Source organism: Eurytemora carolleeae, unplaced genomic scaffold (assembly GCF_000591075.1).
Source record: "Eurytemora carolleeae unplaced genomic scaffold, Eaff_2.0 scaffold854, whole genome shotgun sequence".
Lineage (NCBI taxonomy): Eukaryota > Metazoa > Arthropoda > Copepoda > Calanoida > Temoridae > Eurytemora > Eurytemora carolleeae.
In genome coordinates this window covers 70,116-94,195 of record NW_019396778.1, presented here as the reverse complement: position 1 = coordinate 94,195, position 24,080 = coordinate 70,116, and the positions used below count along the sequence as shown (strand labels likewise).

The window sequence follows — 24,080 nt, the reverse complement described above, 5'->3', positions numbered from 1 at the left end:
TTGGTATAGAGGCTATTCAACTAGTACTCCAGTATAGTGTTGGTATAGAGGCTACAGAGCTAGTACTCCAGTATAGTGTTGGTATAGAGGCTATAGAGCTAGTACTCCAGTATTTATGGTTGCTCAGGAGCTAAATATTTAGAATCTGAAGAGAACTCCTTTAAAATTATGCAGAGCGCTGTTTAATAACTCGGATATTTGCATAATCTTTATCTTGGGAACCGTCAAACCAACATCTCTGGAAAACTCGTTAAAAATAGATTTTTAGTTTATAACATTGCTAAAATAGTGATTACAAATATTAATCGTAAAGACAATAAATCAAAATGCTAAAAAACATTGAGGGCTCAATTGATCTCGTTTTGATGTCACTGTTCACCATGCAGTGTACAGTACAAATTAATAAATAAAATTTCGTTTCCATTGAACTTCATTATAGTAAAATAACGTTCCGTTTGAAAGTCAAATTTGATTCTTAAATAAATATAGGTGCTCATGATAATAATATGACAGCACAGATGACTAGAAAATATATAACAATGGAATTTTTTAATAAAATTTGTAAACCAAATCTAGATGGTTGGATGGATAAAGGATATGTCAATTTAAAAATTAATAACACTTAATAAAATAATTTTGTTAAATCCTCAAAATTCTAGACGACATTGGAATATTACTTTGAATAAAAAATGGCAAATCTTTAAACACTCTAATTTAAAGATACAACGAGAAAAAGTGTTCTTATTCAAACTCTTTTTTTCAAGCTGTCCTAGATTTAACTGTAAGTACTTTCGTTGGTTCTTGGAGTCCAGTAGTTTGTTCTAGGAGTCCTCTAGTGAGTTCTAGGAGTCCTTTAGTGGATTCTAGGAGTCCTTCAGCTTTTCAATTTGTTGTTTTACCATGGAGGTCACTTTCCCTGCAGTTGGAATAAAAAACCTAAAATATAAGATTAATAATAATTACAATAAGGATTGCTTCATTGATTGATAAACGGGTTTTCTTTAGGTACCGCATCTTAAATTTTCCTAATGTTGTCGTGTGTGTCTTATGTTGTTGTGTGTGAGTAAATTGGCTGTGTGTGAGTAAAGTGGTCGTGTGTATGTTGTGTGGTCGTGTGTGTGAATGTGTTCGTGTGTGCGTACTGCGTAATGTGAGTGAGTTCGTGTGTGCGTAATGTGGCCGTGTGTGGGTAATGTGGTCGTGTCTGTGTAATGTGGTCGGTGCGCGCGTAATGTGGTTTTGTTTCCAAAAAATCCGACAGCTGAATTTCACATACCGAGTTATCCTTATAAAATGTTTGCAAATTCACACACTTCCTCCAATACAAATGATTCCAGCTGTAACAAGTTATTTCATGTCAGATTAGATATAGCATGTAATGATAAAACTAAGCACAGAACATACCAGCTGTTCAATGTTTATTGATGAATAATCCACAGGAACCCATGTACAGTTGTGATTATTTGATTATTCATATATATATAGAAGAAATCATTTTCATTAAATCCATGTATGTTTACAAAATATAAGTTTGTATGATGTATTAACACATATTGTACTAATGATTTGAAGTCCCGTTTTCAAGTTTTTTTTCTTCAAACGTGGTAGTTTCATGAGAAATTTATTCATGTAAATTCTACTATTCAAAATCATTGAAAATTTTTATTTTTGTCAAAAATAGTAAATTAATTCAAAATTGAGAAATAAACATTTCAAAACATAACTTTTCTTTCCCCCAGGAGAAACATGACGTGAATAATTGAAACTAAAAATTTAAACTGCTGCAGCTATTATAATAATAAACTTCATGTCATTAGGTTTAATGATGATTAAATGTGAAATTGTATATAGATCTAATTATGTATATGCGAGCTTTAAACAAAATAATCGATGTAAAAAATAACCTAGTGTTGATTTTATTAAAAACAATGAAAAATATTAAATATTAGAATTTAAAATTTGATATTTAATTTTTAGAGGATTAAAAAATCAATATTTTAATTTTATACTAATATCATATCACGATAAAATATTTAAATGTTAAGTGTTCATCTTCTACATAGTTAACCCTCTGAAAAGAATGATAAATGTTTAATGAGGTGTAAAAAATGTTTTTAAAACCATAAATTATACCCTTGTCAATTTCAATTGAGGAGACGGCGGGGAGCGGGTTGGGGTCATCTGAATAAGTTTCTTTTAGCTTACTCGACTCAGTTGTAAAACCTTTAACTATTTAAGGATCAGACTGCAGGAACCAGAACAAGATGAAAATAAGATTCAAGGATGGACAATTTCAACTCAAAATAAACTTCAAGCTTAGAAGTCTATCTAATGAATATATGACAGCAAATAGATATATGTGTTTTGATTAAAATGGCTGATCTATTGTATATTTTATAAAAAGAAAGGAAAATGTTTTAAATGTTTGGTCTTAATTTAAATTTACCAATTTTATTGTAATGTTCCAAGCTTTTATGAAAAAACTCAAAATGGTCCTGCAAATGAATATTGTTGCAGAACAATGGGAGATTAAGGAGAAAAAGTCTAAACTTCTCTTCAACTCTTCCCATCTCTAGAAAGAAGGTGAATACAGTTAAAGAAGATATATGAAGGAGTGTTAAGTTGATACAATTGGAGATAAAGAAGAAAAGTCATCCAGAGAACGATCAGACTTGTCTGAAGGAAAGGAGACCTGATATAAGAGTAAACCAACCTGCAGATCCAAGATTTATTTACGTGGATACTGAGAAACAAGAACCAAACCTAAAGTCTAAGATATGTGAAACTTAGAAGATTGTGATAAGGCTCACCCCTGATCCCAACTAGAACCTGTACCAGAGCGGAACCTGTCCTGAAAGTAACCTTAGAACCAGAGCCCCAGTGTTAATTCTACCTGGAGCTGAACCTAAGATTATCCAACCCTGATTTATACCTGAAAATAAACCTTCTCTGGAGTAGGATTTGGACCTATTGTTGGAGTTGAAGCTGAACCTGGAGTTAGCTTAAAGCTATACCTGGAGCTAATCCAGTTAAAACTAATCCAAGATCTAAACCAACATCAGATCTCAATAAGGATTAATTCTGTACGAAACTCCTAAGATGTAAAGATAACCCTGAGCAAAGCAATCCTGAAATCTTCAAGCTATTCAAAACCATCGGAGAATAATTTGGCAAGAATATAGTTATAGTTATAGTATTTATTTTCAAACACAAAATACAAAATAATAATGCATGATGGTTCAGCTTAAAATAAAACACAAAAGAAAATTTATTATGAGCCAATTAAAAATATATTGTTTGATAATTTGTTTTGATCGTATTTGTTGAAACAAAGTATACATATTGAAAACTCAACTAAGAATACATTCATTGTGCATTTACAAGTAGATAATTAGTCAGCACTCAAATAATCAAAACATTTTCAGGAATGCATTCATTGAACTTATGAATACATATTGATTCAACAAAAGTAGCAATGTATTCTCGTTGACTGTAGTAGACTTTGACATCTACCACTAGCAAAGGGTGTGAACCCATACTCGTTGTCTGTAGTAGACTTTGACATCTACTATTAGCAAAGGGTGTGAACCCATTCTTGTTGACAGTAAAAAGGGTTGCGGCCCTAGTCCTGAATATATTTGCAAGCCTTTTGCATGCTTTCTCTCAGAGAGAGGAGGTGTTGATACCTCAACTGCTTTCTACTAACTATTAAGCAAGATCTAAGAAGAGCATTAAAACACCTCAAAGATCGCATCAGAGTAAGTTTTTGAAATATAAAAGCTTGGAACAAAATTTTAATTTATTTTATTAAAAACTAATTTTTGTATTTTTAGTTTTTCACCGTGTTGAGAGATGAAAATAAACTTTAAACCTACATCTTCTTTCAAAACGAGTGCATAAAAGATTCCAAAGAGTGTGTTTTACAAGACCCCTACTTTTCCCAGATGCTCAAAAATAACAAAATTTCTAGGATTGTACATCAGTTTCAGTTTTCAGTTGTTCATTCTAAATTTTTATGCGTTTTCAACAGACAAAAGTAAAATTAGTATAGATCGAATTTGAATTAGATAAGGATTCAGCTCAACACCCTTCATTTTTCTCGAGCACTCCCTTTAAAAGCGTGTGCCTACTATATAAGTAAATATCTATCCGAGCTCAGGTGTAGCGTTACATCCAGACCGGGCGTTATATTTGGTTCCCCCTCCCATAAATTTTGTACATGGATTTCACATGTAACACTCACCCGGACCAAATATAACGCCCGGGCCTTATTTAACGTGACACCGGAGAGAAAATTCCCCCCATCTGGACACAGTGTTAACACTAATTAATCCCAGTTGATTAAATTTTTAGACTAAAACTTCAAACCTTGACAAAAACAAAATTAATAAATGTTCTGAAAATTTCTTAATTAAAGGGACTGTTGTTGATATTTGAAGTGACCCATCATTTAAAGAAGGGGATTGCCGATTCCCAATGGTAGCCACGAAACCTTAATCTGATCAAAAATGTTAATGATATTGTCGGTTTTCTAGCTTGATAAGTGTTTTATTCGTTTGTTTCTCCATAGTATATGAAAAATAAAATGCGCAAGACACTTTTAGATCTACAACCCATAAATGATAAGAATGAGTATCTAAAATGAATATCTAATTCACACTTGATCAGACAATGCGTTTAATGGTATTATTATGAATCGGACATGCGACTCAATGGAGAGTCAATTCAAATTAAACGTTTCGTGCCTTTAACAGAAGACAAAGACATGACAGTTAGGGATTAGCCGAACAACAGAAAAAAGTTATTAAACTGAAAAAAACAGAAATTTCTCGCTTCTAAAGTACAAACGTAATAAAAATCACTCTTCTATTTATACCAACTCTAAAAGGTTTCTTGCCTCTGCTCAATGTAACTCTCCTATTTCTACGGATTCTAGAAGGTTCTTTGCCTCTCCTTAAAAAAAACTCTCCCTTTTCTAAGGATTCCAGGAGGTTCTTTGCATCTGCTCAATGAAACTTTCCTATTTCGACAGATTCTAGAAAGTTTATTGTTGTTGATCAATGAAAAGCACTCTTCTAATTCTATGGATTCTAGAAGGTTCTTTGCCTCTGCTTAATGAAACTCCCTAATTCTACGGATTCAAGAAGGTTCTTTGTCTCTGCTTAATGAAATGCATTCTTCCATTTCTACGGATTCTAGAAAGATCTTAGCCTCTGCTCAATGAAAATCACTCTTAGCCATTTCAACGGATTCTAGAAGGTTCTTTGCCTCTACTCAATGAAACTCTTCCATTTCAACGGATTCTAGAAGGTTCTTTGCCTCTACTCAATGAAACTCTTCCATTTCAACGGATTCTAGAAGGCTGTTTACCTCTGCTCGATGAAAAGAACTCTCCTACGGACTCTAGGAGGTTATTTGTAAAAGGTCTATGCTGTACATCAGAGTTTACATAGATTTATTTTATAACTTCTTAACATTTCAGGGAAAATTAATTCCAGAAAGCGATTTTGCCCATTTTAACCACTGTCAGAAATGGGCTAAAAACTTAATTTGTAACTACTGTTCCCTGCATTTGTAGTTCTTATACAGAGAATTTAAAACGTATAACTAAGTAAAGGCTAAATATCTTTCATTTATATTTTGTATTTTCTCCCAAGCTTTAGCGAAATATTAAAGCGATAAACAATAGACGGCCAAAGAACTGAGGTCATAGGGGGTAAACACTATTATTTCGACACGAAGTACTGTACATTTTTAGGACTTAACTATCTATAACACTGGAAACCAAATATAGTATTATAAATAGTTATTTTAAATGAGATCTTACCTGTCCATGTCAAATACTGTGACCTCCTCCTTGTTACTGGTTCCATACTTAAACGTGATAACCTCCGGCTGCCTCTTCTTACTCGTAATCTTCACAATAGTGGAGAGATGGTGGGAGGAGACGGTGGCCAGCTTGTCCTCCGACCCTCCGTTGACAAGGGTGGTGAGGTGGGTCCGGGTGAGGAGAAGGAAGCAGTTGGTCAGCTGTCCTGTCTCACTTACCCTCTGACAATCCGCTAGGTGGACAGTGTCCACATTTCTCTTCACGTCCTCAAGTGTCCTAAATAAAATCATATTCAGGACATAATAATAGAGGACATCAATAAGGAGGAGAAAAAAGATTGAGATTCTTTTAATCAGTGCTTAGGATCCGGATCCGTTGGATCCCCAAGATTTTGGTATCCTGGATCCGGATCCGCAAAAATATGCGAATCCACGGATCCGGATTCAAGGGGAAAAATATCAACCAAAAACTGCAAAAACAACTTTTTTACTCCTAAAACATAACTATGAACTTTTGAAAAAAAGAGAGATTATAAAATTTCCTCATTTCTGAATGGTTCATCAAGTTTTAGAATAAAAATAAGCGAAAAAATAAAACACAAATTTGAAAATTATTTTTTGTTAAAAAAAAACTCAGTAAATCTTAAGAAATGACCTGGATCTGGATCCGGATCCGTATCTGGAGCAATTTTTTTCTAGTGCAGATCCAGGATCCGGATCAAAATTAAATGGATCCTAAGCACTGCTATTAATCAACCTTTTATTTCTCTAAAAACCTATTTTTTTAATTAATTAATTTTTCTTAAAATCATAAATCATATTCATTTTGCCAGTATGTTTACATGGTGTTGGATTATTTAGTTTGTTGGATATGTAAATTTTTTTAGAAAAATAAGTTACGACACAAAATCAACATAAAAACCGAACTTTCAAGAATTCGCTGTTAACCAAAGTTTGAATTTCAATTTTGACAGTTTAAAGCCTAAAAAATCATAAAACGTGAATTTTTAAAGTTTAAATTTTTAAATATCTAAAATATGATGGTTGACGTTATATTTACATAACAGAGGATAAAATCAGAGATGGTAATCCAGTTTCAGGTTGCAATGCAAATAAACAGATGCAGGACAACATCAATAAATATTCTGCACAAGAGAGGACTTTGCAGAGGGATTTTAGGGACAAAGTAGAAGAAACTTCACTCATAATCGAACTTTTATATATATTTCCAACTACTAAACACAGAAAATTTGAAGTTTCAGTAAGGTTTGTCATAGCTTTTCTCAAAAAATTCATTCATTTTTTTACTTGAAAACTAAATTTACTTTCTGAACAAAGTACGAATACTTTCCTTAAAAATATATTACATTTTCCTAACAGAATAATTATTTTCACCAAAAAAGCAAATTTCAAGGATAATAAGGGATAATGAGAGGGGGGACCGTTTATCTCACCTTATCCCCTCCTCATCCTCGTCCTCATCCAAGCAGAATACATCTCCCGTACCCTTGTACTGTTTAGAGTTCCTAGTACATAATAATATTATAGAATATCCAAAACCCCTCCCTCTCCCTCCCGTCCTAAAACTTATACCGAAAAAATAAAATACTATTTCCCTAAAGTCCTTACACCGCAAAATCAATCTTCCTTAAAGGGACTGTAAAGGAAAAATGAAAGGGGGTAGGCTAAAACCTAAGCATTTTAGGAGTTAATCGAGACCCATGAAAGTTCTATCTGATGTTCCTGTCTCGAGAAATTGTTATAAAACTATGTCAGATTTTTACGAAAATGTATACAGGCCACAGGGTATCCCAGAAAAAACTGTGCAGTAGGGGTATTAGTTACTGAGGAACAATTTTCGTTCAAATTTGACAATCAAGGTGTCATTAGAAAGCTCTATATTTCAGTTATTTCATGATGTAAATTTATTCCTTCTAGGCCTCATACTTTTTTCGTTACAACCAATTATTTGAGCGTAAGCCGAAGATCGATTTCCTGGAATTTTCAAATTTTCGATTTTTCACGTCTCATTTTCATTCATTCATAAAGTATGAAAAAAGATTTTTGATTTTTTTTAAATCATAAGCTGTTAGTCGTAGGTTTTATTTCTAACTAAAATTTCGGATCAGCGATCATAACTTTTGAAGCTAGAGCAATTTGAAAATAAAATATGCAAAAAAAAACGGAAAGAAAGCTCCGTACGAACCTGGCCCAGACCACAAAAATATATATTTTTTTTTATTTTCTTTTTAAAATCAGTTGGTACAGGTTTCAGCCTATTCCCCCTTTAGATTTCCTTTACAGAACCCTTTAAAATTAAAACATTCTCGTTTCTCCATGCAAACCTTCCTACTTTAATCACTTTATCTTTTTCCTAACTGCAAAAAAAAAATTTGTAGATTAAGGGAACGGGGAAATGATTTAAAGAAAACATTGCCCATATTAGATTGTTCTTATTCCTATTTCCTTTATCCTAAAGAGGAAAAATAATTGTTGACAAAGGGGGAGGAGGAAATGCTTTTCAAACAATACTTCTGTTGAATTTTGATATTTTGAGTTAAAATTCTCAATATGACATTTTTTCATTACTCGGTATAAAGGAAAAGAAATAAAATATCCTGAAATGGCGGGGAGTTGGTTTCAGTTTAAAATATTATGTTCCTGTGAATATGACTGACATGAGGTTGAGGATTATAAATATAGTTGAGGAGACTGGATTTAATATTCTCCGACTTGGTTTTGAGATTATCCTTGAGTAAACCTAGTTTACCAGGTTCTCCCGGTTTACCTCCTCCTGTTTTCTCCTCAGGAGCCTAAACACGAGTTAAAAAGGATCGTTTAAGAATTTTTAACCGACCTTGCATTTCACAATGCGGTTAGGTTCAACCCTTCAAAAATAGGACATATCATGGCATTTCTCGTGCTTGTTTGTAAAGTATACATATATCTACATATTAAGCAGCAGCCATAAATATATTAGTAAAGGTAAATTCTTATTGAGAAAAAGGTTATTTAGGTACGTTGATCGAAAAATCCCGAGAAGCCACGCGGAGGATAAAATTACAAAACCCCAGAATTTATCCAAACAATTATTTTTATGGTATTATATATTCTATTTTATGAAGCATAATGCAATATTTATTTCACAGATTTTCATCTTTTTGGGTTTAAGTTTATCTATTTAATATTTTGTACCTTAGTCTGAATACTGGATGTATTTGAGTGTAGGGAGGGGAAACCTCCCTCCAGGATAGAGGTGAACTTGGTATGCTGTTGGAGGAACCTAGAAACTGCCATATTCATGTTGTCCTCCACCTATAAAAACAGAAAGTAGAGAAAAAACTAAAAAGTCGTCTTTTATCTACGTAGCATTAATTTAAGGTATTCAAGACACTAAAAATTTTGCTTTCATTAAGCCTTAAAAAAAGCGATTTCTCAACAAAAACCTATACAAAAGACGACTTCAGACGTGCTTTTAATTCGGATGAGTTAAAAGCGTATTTAGAAATTTGTTCAGAAGGCTTACATTCTGTCTAGGGGGTGCTCAGAACCTGTTTTGGCTCAAAAAACCCCGGAAATCATAAATTTCATTGATACAGGGGGGGGGGCTTAGCCTCCATAACCCCCCTGGGAATAGCCCTCTGAATAAGTCTCATCTTAAAACTAGATATTTGTCTTTAGAGTGTTCTGAAGATTGTTCTGTTAAACTTCTGCAGATTGAATCACTCACGGCTTTCAACGAAAACCGTTTAGAAAGCAACATTCAAGATTTAAGAAAAATTCTTTATGAAACTTTCTTTTCCAAACTTTTCTGAATTACCTAAGAATTAAGTAATTTCTAGATTGTCTAAAATATAAAAGTTGTTGAACTGATTGGACCAAACCCTGCCATAATAATTTAAATATCCTATATATCTCGCAGAGCACATTTTAGAAAGCTCCAACGTATATTGGTGTTTCTAACGACATTTTCAGTTCGGGGCTGAATGTAGTTAAAGAACATTGATAAAAACCATTATTTAGACAAACAAACAATAAAGAAGTAATAAGAATCCGAGTAAACAAGAGAAGATCAAGGATCAGGGAAGAATGGAATAATTACAAATATGAAGGAAAATTTAAAAAAAGAAAAGAAGTGAATCCGCTGATTTATTGAAATTGTGTCCCTAGATAATTAGTGAGATAAAAGCAGGAGAAGAATTAGAAGGTGCTACTAAGGAATAAAAAAGACATTGAGGGGTGAACAGGAAAAAAATGACAAATATGACAAAAGAAAGAAAAATCGTGTTATTGTAGGTAAAGAAATTATCCGGCCTCTCTTGTATCCCCTTCCCTCTTCCAGGAATACAAGATGTTCTCCTTGACCCCCAAGCACTGCTGTTTGATGGAACCCTAGAAGAGCTGAGCAGGCTGTACTGAACTGAGTCGGATCCTGAAGTTAACTCGTATTATTATTATTATCGAACAACCTTGCATTTGGTGCAATAGTGGGTCGGCGCTCATAGCCGCCGAAACATAGATGGGCACCGCGATCCGGTTCATTAATTAATTTAAATGTCAAAAAGAAAGAATTCGCTAAAAAAATAAACTTTAATGAAAAACCCAAAAACACAAGAAAAGCAATATCACTAAAACTGGTTTAGATTCAGATCCATTAAACCCCTTTTCTATATTCCCTCCCAGGGGACTTGTATCAAAACGTAAATTAGTATAGAGTATTTAGCAATATGACTCACCCTGTAGATATGTTATGTCTAAGCCAAGAACAATCGATTGGATAAAAATAAACAAGGGCTTAAGAAAAAAAAAACATATTTAAAATAAGGAAAATAATATTAATACTTATATTTAAAAAAATATTTGTTGTAACAAATGAAAAAAAGCATCTTTTTAAAGATTTTACCTGGAGCATAAGACTGCAGTCTAGATGGAAGGCACTGGATAAATGGCTTGAATTATATTGTTCTGCAGGTCTGCAATCAACAACAAAAAATTGAGAATTCACAAGTTCGCTGCTCACCACCTCCTACAATTAAAAAGAGAAATTGTAAAAAGTTTTGAACGCGAATCTTTTGAAAAATCGCTAAAATCTTTATTTTTGGTTGAAATTACTAATTACAATTGTTAAAAAACAAGTACACTATTACTGAAGTGTACTACGGCTATTAAATTACTAGAATTCTACCTGAGGACTGACCGGAAGACACAAAATAGATTTGACCTCCATCTCACTAGCCGGGTCAGGGGCTGTGAAGATTGTGTGATAATACTTGCTTTTGAATGAGCTAGGAGTTCGAGCTGACCAAACCTAAATTACAAAAACCCTGAGGTAAACTGACGTGGTTATTTAGTATACACTACAGTATACACCACTGTAAAAACGTAGAAAAACAAACGAACAAAAACGATTATTTAAAAATATAATTTAAGGTCGAAACCCCTTATACCAAAAATATCTTATATGAAATATGACATTATTAAACTGTGTTTACTTTTTTAATCTATCGTTTTTCAGTAAAACTAACATATCCTCGGTTTGTTTTTCAAGCAAAACTAACATATCCTCGTTTTGTTTTTCAAGCAAAACTAGCGGTTCGTCTCGAAAAATCATAAACCGATTAAAAAACTCTTAACTCTTTTTAAAACATTTCTTCAGACTCTTAATCCATCTCACCGCACTTAAAGTACATCTCTAAGCACCAATTAATAACTCCAGGCTTCAATGGTTTAAAGTTAAAAAAATTATCCCATAGGTTCCGACGACATGGGGCTTCCAAGTATTCTCAAATCATAGTAAAGATATTTATTTTCATAAGAACCTAGCTAACATGAGATACGCCTGTACCTGATTGATTATCATTTGTCTATTAGGATGCAAAAAGTGCCATAAACCAAATTTGCTTAATAAAACAAAAATACAGCTCTGCACTATATAAAATTCCGGATTAGAAGAAAAAATTATGCAGTTCGAGGCTTTAACGAAATAAAACTTAGCCTTGTATAGGAATTATAATATTGAAAGGAAAATTGTCGTAATTAGAAAAAAAAACGAAAACCTTCATTTTCACATTTTCTGAGTTTATACGAGATCGATCTCTCTGGGATCGGAAGAATCGATCCTCTTGATCTATCCATCATACTGTTTGCTCTTTCTGTTTTTCCGCTCCTCTGTCTCAATTTTGAACATCTCAAGACCAGGCGTTTTATATATTAGATGTGTAAGCTGGAATACTGCAATAATTGTGTTCATGAAAAAATGCCGAATGGATTAAAGACGATATGAAAGTCGTCAATTAATTCCCATGTTTATTGTGAAACCATGTACCTAAGCTAAAGTAACAAGGTCTGGAACCTAGCTAGCATGATATACTCCTGTACCTGAGCTAAAGTAGCAAGGTCTGGAACCTAGCTAGCATGATATAATCCTGTACCTGAGCTAACGTAGTAAGGTCTGGAACCTAGCTAACATGATATATTCCTGTACCTGAGCTAAAGTAACAAGGTCTGGAACCTAGCTAGCATGATATACTCCTGTACCTGAGCTAAAGTAACAAGGTCTAGAACCTAGCTAGTATGATATACTCCTGTACCTGAGCTAAAGTAACAAGGTCTGGAACCAAACTAGCATGATATACTCCTGTACCTGGGCTAAAGTAACAAGGTCTGGAACCTAGCTAGCATGATGTACTCCTGTACCTGAGCTAAAGTAACAAGGTCTGAAACATAACTATCATGGTATACTCCTGTACCTGAGCTAAAGTAACAAGGTCTGGAACCTAGCTAGCATGGTATACTTCTTTACCTGAGCTAAAGAAACAAGGTCTAAAACCTAACTAACATGGTATACTCCTGTACCTGAGCTAAAGTTACAAGGTCTGGAACCTAGCTAGCATGGTATACTCCTGTACCTGAGCTATAGTAACAAGGTCTGAAACCTAACTAGCATGGTATACTCCTGTACCTGAGCTAAAGTTACAAGGTCTGGAACCTAGCTAGCATGATATACTCCTGTACCTGAGCTATAGTAACAAGGTCTGGAACCTAGCTAGCATGATATACTCCTGTACCTGAGCTAAAGTAGCAAGGTCTGGAACCTAGCTAGTATGAGATACTCATGTACCTGAGCTAAAGTAATAAGGTCTGGAACCTAGATAGCATGATATACTCCTGTACCTGAGCTAAAGTAGCAATGTCTGGAACCTAGCTAGCATGAGATACTCCTGTACCTGAGCTAAAGTAATAAGGTCTGGAACCTAGATAGCATGATATACTCCTGTACCTGAGCTAAAGTAGCAAGGTCTGGAAACTAGCTAGCATGAGATACTCCTGTACCTGAGTTAAAGTAACATGGTCTGGAACCTAACTAGCATGGTATACTACTGTACCTGAGCTAAAGTAACAAGGTCTGGAACCTAACTAGAATGATATACTCCTGTACCTGAGCTAAAGTAACAAGGACTGGAACCTAACTAGCATGATATACTCCTGTACCTGAGCTAAAGAAACAAGGTCTGGAACCTAGCTAGCATGATATACTCCTGTACCTGAGCTAAAGTAACAAGGTCTGGAACATCTTCAGCTTCTATCTGACCAGGCAATCTCTTCAATCTTGCAAGCAGCTCTTCTCTAAAAACATTCACAAAAATGCTATTCACCGTTTCTTGGGGAAATCGACCAATCAATCAATCAATCAGTCAATCTATCAATCTATTTCTCAGGAAATCACACAATTAATTAATCAATCAATATTATGATGCTGGGCCTTTTCTTTTTACGTCAATAAAATTGCTGGGTTTTTGATAAGTTTATCATACCAAACCACTAATTGCCAGTTCAATGTTATAAAATTAATTAAATATGAACTATTATGTATTCAATGATCTCTTCAATCTATTGAGAAATCATATTTACCTGTCATTATTAATCTCAAGTATATGATCCCGACAGTTGACGAGCATCGTGATAACCATAAAGAATATTAACCAAGCATCTGCAACAAAACAATTTAAACCTGTGCGGAAGTTTTTGAAGTTGTGGATATCGAGATCAATGCTTGATCTTGATCTTAAGTAGATAGATCAATGCTTGATCTACTTAAGTTTATTTTATTCTTCAGTTTGTATCCAATAAAATTTTTAAATTCAACCAATGAGGTGGTGCATACAGATTGCAGAATCCCGAACAGCCATTCAGAAGCGGGGAAATATAAAATTTTGCGAGCTATTTAACTATTGGTCGGAATCCAGTTGGGATATCTTAGGAGAGAGAAAAAGAGCGAATTAAGCAAAACTCAATTTTAAGTGTCCACAGTTAATAATCAGATTAAGCTATCGGCTGTTAAATTCTAAAGTTTTCAGCTCTGGGTATTTGTGAATAAAGGAAGGGTGTACTACTGGTTCAATCTGAGATAAGCAGGTTATCAGGTGTCTAGTAAGGGAAGAGAGGACAAACACATCATTTATACATCCGAACGACGTTCTCCTCATTTTCTCATCCGAAACAATATTTCATTTATGCCTTAACGTTTCCGGGTTTTTTTTTAATACTGGTCACAATTTTCTAGATTCGACCATTTAAAAAAAAGGCATAGATGAGGTTTAGGAGGTGGTTTGGATGAGAAAATGATGTGGTTGGCTTTCCTTCCTCGTTAAGTGTCAAAACTACTTATAAGTCAGGATTATGTTTCTCAAGTTTTGGAGTCTTTTTCTAGAACAATCTACCTGAATTAACAATATAAAGGTCCCACAGCTGTTCACTGATCTCCGGACTAAGATCTCCAGAGAGAAGAGAACTAAAAATAGGAGAAAATAAAAACTAGTGCATATTAATCAATTAATGGAGGTGTTGCAAGAATCTATATATATATATGCATAATATATATATATAATCAGCTTCAAATTAAAACATTTAAAATATTTCAGGATTTTACTTTACATGATGTTAAATGCCTTGCAGCAATCAAAAATAATATATATAAAAAATAATCAGTGTCTCTGTTTGTATGTTCGATCATAACTCATAGACCACTTGTCTCATATTTTCAACGGGGAATACGGTAGACAACGGAAATGTCTTTTGCTTAAGGGGGGGGGGGGGGCATAAAATTTTCTCAGCCTCATACGACAATGCTGAGTTATGTTTATACACTGTTAAATTTCCCTGAGAGTACTACGTTTTATGCCCCCCCTCCCCTCTCGTGAACAAGTAATTAATCCCTCTTAATAATTAACCAAGAGAACTTTGCGTATAATTTAGTCTTGACTGAATTCTGCAAGGTTAGAAGGTTCAATATAAAAAATGAATAGCTCCAAGAAAAAACAATGCTGTTACCTAAACCAAGAAGTTGAAAAGTCAGAAAAGTTAATCTTCAATGAATCAATATGATTACAGAGATGTGGATCATGATAAAGAAGAAGAAGGCGGGAAAGATGGTAGAGAGCTGAGTCGGAATTATCACTCTCAACTGGAACAAACCTCTCCAGGATTGTTTGGAACACAGTGTACTTCTCGTTCCTGGTTAGACTGAGCCTAGTGATGGGGGTGAGAAGGTCGACGTATTTGGACTGGAACTTTGCTCCTGTATCCTTGAGATACACTGTGAGTATACTCTCAACCTCGGATACAGCCTGGATATCGGAGAACTTCTGCGCCGCCTGGCGGATCTGAGCCTGCAAAAAAAGTATATTTTCAATCAATCAACACGTATGTAAAAACAAAATTCATTTCCTCAGTTAGTTTGATCACGAACTTGTCTCACCTGTCCCAGATGATCATGAACTTGTCTCACTTGATCAAGATGATCATAAACTTGTCTCACATAATTTAGATGATCATGAACTTGTCTCACCTGATCCAGATGAGCATGAAACTGTCTCACCTAATCTAGATGATCATGAACTTGTCTCACTTGATCAAGATGATCATGAACTTGTCTCACATGATTTAGATTATCATGAACTTGTCTCATCTGATCCAGATGATCTTGAACTTGTCTCACCTGATCTAGTGGATCATGAACTTGTCTTACCTAATATAGATGATCATGAACTTGTATTACCTGATTTAGATGATCTGAACTTGTCTTACCTAATATGATGATCATGAACTTGTCTTACCTAATATAGATGATCATGAACTTGTCTTGCCTAATATTGATGATCATGAACTTATCTCAACTGATTAAGATAATCATGAACTTTTCTTGCCTAATATTGATGATCATGAACTTATCTCAAATAATGAAGATGATCTTGAACTTGTCTTACCTGATCGGGATGATCATAAACATCATCAAATTTCTCAAGCTTGGATTTTCTACCGCTAACGTCTAGACAATGACTCCAAACATCAGTCCTACAAAATTGACAGAATTTGTGAATTATAGTTTGCCAAGTTATGTACTAAACAGAAAATATCTTTTAAATATAAAAGATACTGAGTTAGTTCCAAAACTCATATGTAAACTAACTTTCTAAGAATGAGTCCCTATCTCCTAAGAAATGAAATACAGGTTTAGACCTGAGTGAGGAGGGAAGAGCTCTGCCTGCCAGGAGAACCTTGAGCTGAGCTGGAGGAACCTCGTCTAGTAGTGCTTCCTCTAGCTCTAGGATCCAGGTTGTCCCACCGTCATCCATTATAGATCTGAAACTATAATATATAAAAAACGGTGAGGCAGGGTGAGAGGTACATAACTTCCAAATATCGATAGTTTCCCCAAAAATCCACAACAAAAATATCTTCCCAATTATAACAAAAATTCAAGAAATTTGAGGGCTAGAACCGAGACGTCTCAAACCTCTTTAGACTTTTTTTAAACTGATGAAACGGCAATGTAAAAACAAATTCGAAATTTAAACATTGCATCTATATAAAATGATTAACTGAATTTCAAGACAATTTTGCATAAATACAAATCTCATGTGTCCAATTTAGCTGTGGGGTTGGCTTTTCTAAATATTTATTATATTCTACACTTCAGTTATATTGGTATGTAAAAAAATAGCAGTCTGAAAATTTAATTGAGATTATTATAAAATATATTATTTTCTTCTTTGATTAACATGGCACTTATTTATGACAAAATAGATATATATAAAATATTTTTCATTGGATTATGTACAGTAAGTGAATATTGCTTAAAATAAAGTTTATAAATTGTATAAGTCGTTGGGCAAGTATTGTTCATTATAAATTCGATCGATCTAGTTTTGCAGTGTTAAAGTTGAAGATGATGGGGGTCAAACATTCTGGTACAATTGCAGTATTTTCTGTTATTGTATGTAGAAGATGGGGATTTAAAGGTCTAGTTAGAACAGGGGCAGGGCTGTGCACCCTGCTGCCTGGGCGGTCTGGGGGGCCCACAATGGGGTCTCTTGCAGATTTCACTTCCTTATGATTCCTTATGTAATGTATGTAATGTCTCGATGTTCTTGTTTCCCTATAAATAAAAGGAAATAGTATTGAGTCAGATATGCTCGCCCTGGAACCTTCTGATAAGAGGTGGTTAAGTCTGATATTCTGATAGGCGTGGTCTGGATTCTACTTGGCTAGGGGTGGTTGAGTCTGATATTCTGATAGGCGTGGTCTGGATTCTACTTGGCTAGGGGTGGTTGAGTCTGATATTCTGATAGGCGGGATCTGGATCCTACTAGGCTAGGGGGTGGTAAAGTCTTATATTCTGATAGGCGGGTCTGGATCCTACTAGGCTAGGGGTGGTTGAGTCTGATATTCTGATAGGCGGGATCTGGATGCTGATCCTCATCCTCAAAGTTTTGAACCTGCCGGAGGATGGTTCCCATCATCTCCTGGAGATCCACTGGCTTACACTGCTCCTCTATCCAGGAGAACACGCACCCGGACAACTCAGCGAAGTTGTTCATCGACACCTACATCAACAAACATCTATAGTTCAATTTACGTAAAAACCGGTGCTCAAGATCCGGATCCGTTGGATCCTCAATATTTTGGCTTCCTACAAAAATGTGCAGATCCACGGGTCCGGATTAAGGGGTAAAATATCAACCAAACTGGCAAACAAACATCTTTTACTAGATTTAAAACCCAATCTGAACTGTTGAAAAAAAGAGAGATTATCAAAAAATTTCCATTTCTCTGGATGGATTTTGTATAAAAATAACAATAAAGATGAATAATTAAAAAAAAAATTTCCGTTAAAAATACAGGGTTACCCACAAGGGATGAGACTGCAAAGACGACCCAAATTGGCCGATTTGAAGAATTTTTGGTTTCTCCGTATAATTGAGTATTTTGTTGGTTTAAAAAATTATTAAGCACAAAAATAAGCCAATTTTGGCCTACATGGAACCCTAAATGCAAGAAAACAGACTAAACAAATTCAGTACAATCTTGTCTGAAGTCTTATCCTTTGTGGGTAACCCTGTACGCAAATATTGAAGAAATGTTCATGACCTGGATCCGAATCCATTTTTCCCAATGCGAATTCAGGATCCGGATCCGCATCAAAATTAAATGGATGCTAAGCACTCGACTAAAGACAACCACCTTCCAAATGCAATCAATCAATCAATAAATCAAACAGCGAAAACTGTCTCGAATAAAAAAACAATAACCTGAGTATTAAATGATTGAAATAGCGTATCCATAAGCATTTGAAAGACCTAAAAGTAGTTTTTTTTCATGATTAATTAAATAAACACTGACCGGCCAGAGTTCCATGGTAGAAATATAGTCACGATTATCTTAATAGCCAGTTCACGTAATTTAAACTCGTAATTTTATCCAGATGTGAATAGATTAAGAAAAAATGGAAAATTACGAAGAAAAGAATTGATGACGCGATTATTTTCTTTTTTGTTTCCTACATTTTTGAAAAACGAACGACTTAGAAACTTACGGGGTTTCTTAATAAAATTTACATTACTTCACCCTTTTTTATAAAAGAAAAAAAATGTTTATAAACGAAAATAAAACAATTTCTCAACTTGACAAACTCTTAAGATAAATAATTTGGTGAAGAGTAAAACTTGTTCATGATTATTTTTTTCTGTTTTTCTACCTGGAATTTAGCTTCGTCTGATACAATATCTTCTGGTATATGGGGTGCGCGCTGGTGCGCCTTGACCAGCTGGTCATAGTTAGCGCGCATTATCTGCAAAGCAACTACCTCCTAATAATAAACAAATCAAAATAGGAGTGAGGGAACACTGATATCAGAACTAATTTGAAGCTCCATATTTCAAAACAAAGTAAAATTATGATACTTTAATTCATTAATGGAAAAAAACCTAAAAAAGGGCAGCCTTAAAAATAGTTACCAAGAAAGTTTGATTATCTGAATTAATCTAAATTCTGAATTATAAAGGTCTTGGTATTCTCTCCAAAAACAATTCTCTAGTTCATTAAAACATTTTTCTTCTTGACAAAGAGAAATCCTCCAAAATGGACTTGTTCCTCACAAAAATGATGGCTTAGAATATCCAGATTTTTTTTGGAGGTAATTAAATAATGAGTAAATAAATGAGATTTTAATGCTAGGGGTTTTGAACTAGGTATTAAAGCTCGGAACAATTTGCATTTTTTCCCTCTGTAGTTTTAAAATTATCCACCCCGGGCCGAAGAGGGGGGGGGTGAATTTCTTGAAAAATTTTCATATGCCGCTGAACAATTCCTATATGTGTATTTTCCAATCTTAATTATTCAAAAATAAGAATAAAGCTAGATTATTTCTATAAACTCTATGGCTTCGGTTCACATGTATTAGACAATATCTTTATATTGAATTCACTATTCATGGCGTACTGGACTCACTGGACAAAACTACAAGAAAAAATAAAACAATAAACTTTATGCCGTGAACGCTTAAAAAATATTCCAACTGAGGATCTGGGCTTCCAAGAGGGGCGTTCTACAGATCCTTTACCCTGATGTTTTTATCAACAAAAAAATCGATCATGAGTTACGGAAAATTATCCCCCACAATCTTAAGGGGCAGTCAGGATCTATAACCAATAAGCATATGCCCNCCCCCCAGTTTGGAAAATCATTAAAACCTTACAGGTTCAAAGATATTTTTACCTTTTTTAAAGTTGCTAAATCTGCTTCTTGCTTTTTCTTCTGTTGGGAGAGATATTGAAGATAATCTATAGATTTCTGTAGAACAACGGCCTTAGACACCTGCCCACACATGCATACAGTCTTACACAGCAGCAAGGGGACAAGAGCAGTGCACGTAGAATCCGGATCCATAACATTTTGGTTTTCTGGATCCGGATCCTCAAAAGTTTCAACTAAAAACTGTTAAAAAACCTTTTCCTGTCAAAACACTTCATGGAAAAATGAGATATTATCAAAAATGTCCTTTTCTCTGAATGGTTAATCAAGCTTCAGCATAAAATAAGAGACAAAAATCAGTAAATCGTAAAGAATTGTTTATAAACTGGATCTGGGTCCAATAGTTTCCAGGGGGGATACGGATCCACATCAATCTTTCTAAGCATTCGACAATAATAAAAAACTCGCGTTAAAAATTATAAATTGAATACGAGATAAAGGTATAAAACACAACATTTAAACCAGGTTAGCATTAGAAATATTTTAAAATCAAATTTATAGTTTTAATGGGTTCTTTCTGAGATTCTGTCATTGCAAGCTAATTAACCAAAAAAAACGAATCATTTTCAGATCTGGAATTAACTTTTTGTTAATTATCGTGTTACACTTTTTTTGGACATTTATTATGGCGAGGTGACACTTATAAGTTTCTTTTCTTTTTCAGCTTCAACGTTAACGTCATGTGCATTGTGCAATGTGTAAAAAACACCGGTAAAATTGTTCAGACAAAATGAGGAGAAGGAGACTTTAACTTAGACTCCAGTAAGATTGTATTCCTTATGACTGCTGGCATCTGTCTGCTGACATGTAGGTACAAGTGCTTGCAGTGTATCATATCCTTTCTTGATTGCATCCCGGCGTTTCTGTTCTGCAGCCGTGTGCGCTTCACGCCGCCTTTCCCGATAACTCAGAGAGCTACGACCATCACTGTAATAATCATTGTAATAGAAAGATTAAAACAAAGGATCTAATGAAGAAAAGTATCAGGCGTGGTCTGGATTCTACTTGGCTAGGGGTGGTTGAGTCTGATATTCTGATAGGCGTGGTCTGGATTCTACTTGGCTAGGGGTGGTTGAGTCTGATATTCTGATAGGCGTGGTCTGGATTCTACTTGGCTAGGGGTGGTTGAGTCTGATATTCTGATAGGCGTGGTCTGGATTCTACTTGGCTAGGGGTGGTTGAGTCTGATATTCTGATAGGCGTGGTCTGGATTCTACTTGGCTAGGGGTGGTTGAGTCTGATATTCTGATAGGCGTGGTCTGGATTCTACTTGGCTAGGGGTGGTTGAGTCTGATATTCTGATAGGCGTGGTCTGGATTCTACTTGGCTAGGGGTGGTTGAGTCTGATATTCTGATAGGCGTGGTCTGGATTCTACTTGGCTAGGGGTGGTTGAGTCTGATATTCTGATAGGCGTGGTCTGGATTCTACTTGGCTAGGGGTGGTTGAGTCTGATATTCTGATAGGCGTGGTCTGGATTCTACTTGGCTAGGGGTGGTTGAGTCTGATATTCTGATAGGCGTGGTCTGGATTCTACTTGGCTAGGGGTGGTTGAGTCTGATATTCTGATAGGCGTGGTCTGGATTCTACTTGGCTAGGGGTGGTTGAGTCTGATATTCTGATAGGCGTGGTCTGGATTCTACTTGGCTAGGGGTGGTTGAGTCTGATATTCTGATAGGCGTGGTCTGGATTCTACTTGGCTAGGGGTGGTTGAGTCTGATATTCTGATANTTTTTTTGTTCATTTGAACTATTTTTTTGTTCATTTGAACTATTTTTTCTTCATTTGAACTATTTTTATGTTCATTTGAACTATTTTTTGTTTATTTCATTAATAATATTTTTATAGTTCAAATGAAAATAGTTCAAATGAACTAAAAAATAGTTCAAATGAGCAATATATTTACTCGTTTGAACTATTGTTCATTTAAACTACTCACGTGGTCCCACGTGCAGTAGTTGAAATGAACAATAGTTCAAACGGCAGTAGTCCAAATGAGATAGCATCTTTTTTTGACCAACAATTCCCATAAAATAGTATTAGACCATATGCACATATTTAGATGCAAATGAAAAAAAAATGTCCATTTGCACTAACGTTCAATTGCACTAATTTAAATAAATTAATAGTCTGTTTAAAACAAATTTTTCGTTAGAATTCATTTGCACTAATATTTACAGAAGAAGAAAAATTTGTCCGTTTGAAAATATTTTTTGCTGGGCATGTTCATTTTCACTAACCTTCAATTGCAATAATATTTACAGAAAAAAAATTGGCGCGTTTGGACAGATTTTAGTAGTCCAGAGCTGAAAGCTTTAGAATGGTCGATATCAGGATTAATGCTTAATCCACTCTTTTTCTTAATCTCCAGATTAAATATTGCTGGTTCTCCTCATGAACTTAATCTCCAGATAAGTTAACAGATCGGGATTAAGGATATCCCATTCTAAAGTTTTCAGCTCTGTTCTTGCACTAGTTATAATTGTCCTAAAATATTCCTTGCGCGAAAATAAAATATTCCTGGCGGACAGGATTGAGGTCATGTCAAGAGTTCAAACGAACAAAAGTTCAAATGAACAATATACCAAACGGGAGTATTCAAGGGCGTATACAGGGGGGGGGGAGGATTAATAAAATAATGCTTTCCTTAAACTGAGACATAATCTATTTTTTACGCTTAAGGGGGGGGGGGGGCACAGATTACTCTCCGGAAAATTTAAACAGCGTTCAAACATAACTTTGTGATTTTTTGCATGTGAGGTCTCCAATATGTATTGTAACTGCATAATTCAAGTTTAAAAAGATCGGTGCAAAAGTGTGCGTGCGCGCTTTTAGTTGAAAAATAAGATTGTTTTACATTTTCACAAGCTTTACACCATTAAATAAACTTGAATTTGCATCAGGACGCGAATAAACAAGTAATCCTTGACAAGTTTTGCACCCTATAGCCTCAAGTCCCCGCGCGCGTGTTTTTCATGTTGCATGTCATGGTATAGGTAATTTACCTATACTATGACATGAAAAACTGTGAAATGCACGCGCGCGCGGGGACTTGACGCTCTAGGGCACGCAAAACTATTTAGGGATTTCTTTATTCATGCGTCTTGATGCAAATTAAAAAAAATTTTAAAGGTGCAAAACTTGTGAAAGTGTGAAAAAAATCGTTTATTTCAACTAAAAGCGCGTGCACTTTTGCTCCGATTTTTCAAAAATTGAATTTTGCAGTTACCTGTTTTAATCCCTTTTCCTTTTCAAAAACCAATTCTTATTTTTTATCATTACTTTCCGTTGCATCTTTTTATACTAAACTAGTTTGGAAACCCAGCTTTAGCTGGAAAACTAAGTTTTCTTTATGAGGTCAACTTATTCAACTTTGATCTTTAAACCAGACTAGGAACATTTCGTGGTTCTACCGAGTTCCTACGTCAAAATTTGAGGCGAATCACTTGAAGGGGCCATGAGTCATGAGTCACTGCATATCTAATCCCCGCATTAGAGAATTGCATAGATATTTTTTGATCAATTTTTACTTTGGTTCAGTCCTAGCAGTCCTAGTAAACCATTCTCGTTTAAACGTCTGTATCTATTCCTAATTTACTTAAGCTACGATATTGATTCATCCTGATAAATATTCATTTGACATTATACTCTTACCTATCCTCTTCTTCACTCGTGTGATCTCCAAGCCCTGGGCTCAGTTGACTAGACATCACTTATGAAATATATAACAATATAAATTTTAAAAAATAATTCTCTGGGAGGACCGGAATCAGCTGATTAACGCTCGCAACCCCCTATACACTACAGAGATTATTGTCATGTCCTTCCTGAACTTTCATGTTTTATAATAAATACGAAAGACAACTTTCAATTTTCGGCTAAATTGAGTGGTTAAAAATCCATTATGGGAAATTTATTAAAATACGATTTATGGACTCACCTCCCCCCTCCTATCAATTTAGTACATGGATCTAAAAATCGTTTAAATTTAAAAATGATAATCAAGACTACAGAAAAAAAGATAAAAACAGAAGTCAGAAACTAAATAAATCATTCCTATTTACTTTTTTAGTTAGTTAAATAAGAATAGGATACAAGCGTTGGTAATTTCCTAGTATACGATTTTTGGACCCCCCCCCTCCTATCAATTTTGTACATGAGT

At 34.7% G+C, this 24,080-nt stretch overlaps 3 protein-coding genes across 3 annotated transcripts in view; all 3 read right to left on the bottom strand.

Moving 5' to 3' along the window:
• Positions 1-631: 631 nt before the first annotated feature.
• On the bottom strand, positions 632-17,538 carry LOC111708603 (TBC1 domain family member 23). Its single transcript, XM_023482029.1, has 15 exons — positions 16,348-17,538; positions 16,095-16,182; positions 15,160-15,497; positions 14,550-14,620; positions 13,741-13,819; positions 13,374-13,455; positions 11,015-11,137; positions 10,733-10,855; positions 10,144-10,261; positions 9,494-9,561; positions 9,025-9,144; positions 8,487-8,642; positions 7,284-7,351; positions 5,828-6,106; positions 632-936 (listed from the first exon to the last, which is right to left on the bottom strand). Exons 1-15 carry the CDS (start codon positions 16,461-16,463, stop codon positions 864-866), a joined length of 1,902 nt encoding a protein of 633 aa, XP_023337797.1. The 5' UTR covers positions 16,464-17,538; the 3' UTR covers positions 632-863.
• LOC111708602 (max-like protein X) lies at positions 17,535-19,995 on the bottom strand. Its single transcript, XM_023482028.1, has 3 exons — positions 19,885-19,995; positions 18,866-18,976; positions 17,535-17,714 (listed from the first exon to the last, which is right to left on the bottom strand). The coding sequence occupies exons 1-3, from the start codon at positions 19,993-19,995 to the stop codon at positions 17,535-17,537; spliced, it is 402 nt and encodes a 133-aa protein (XP_023337796.1).
• An 823-nt stretch (positions 19,996-20,818) lies between these two features.
• Positions 20,819-24,080, bottom strand: part of LOC111708595 (uncharacterized) — a 15,935-nt gene continuing 12,673 nt past the window's right edge. The window contains exons 13-14 of the transcript XR_002766694.1: positions 23,573-23,630; positions 20,819-20,847 (exon numbers count right to left, since the gene is read on the bottom strand). The gene's annotated coding sequence lies outside the window, so the exon portion shown is untranslated. The remainder of the gene's footprint in view (positions 20,848-23,572; positions 23,631-24,080) is intronic.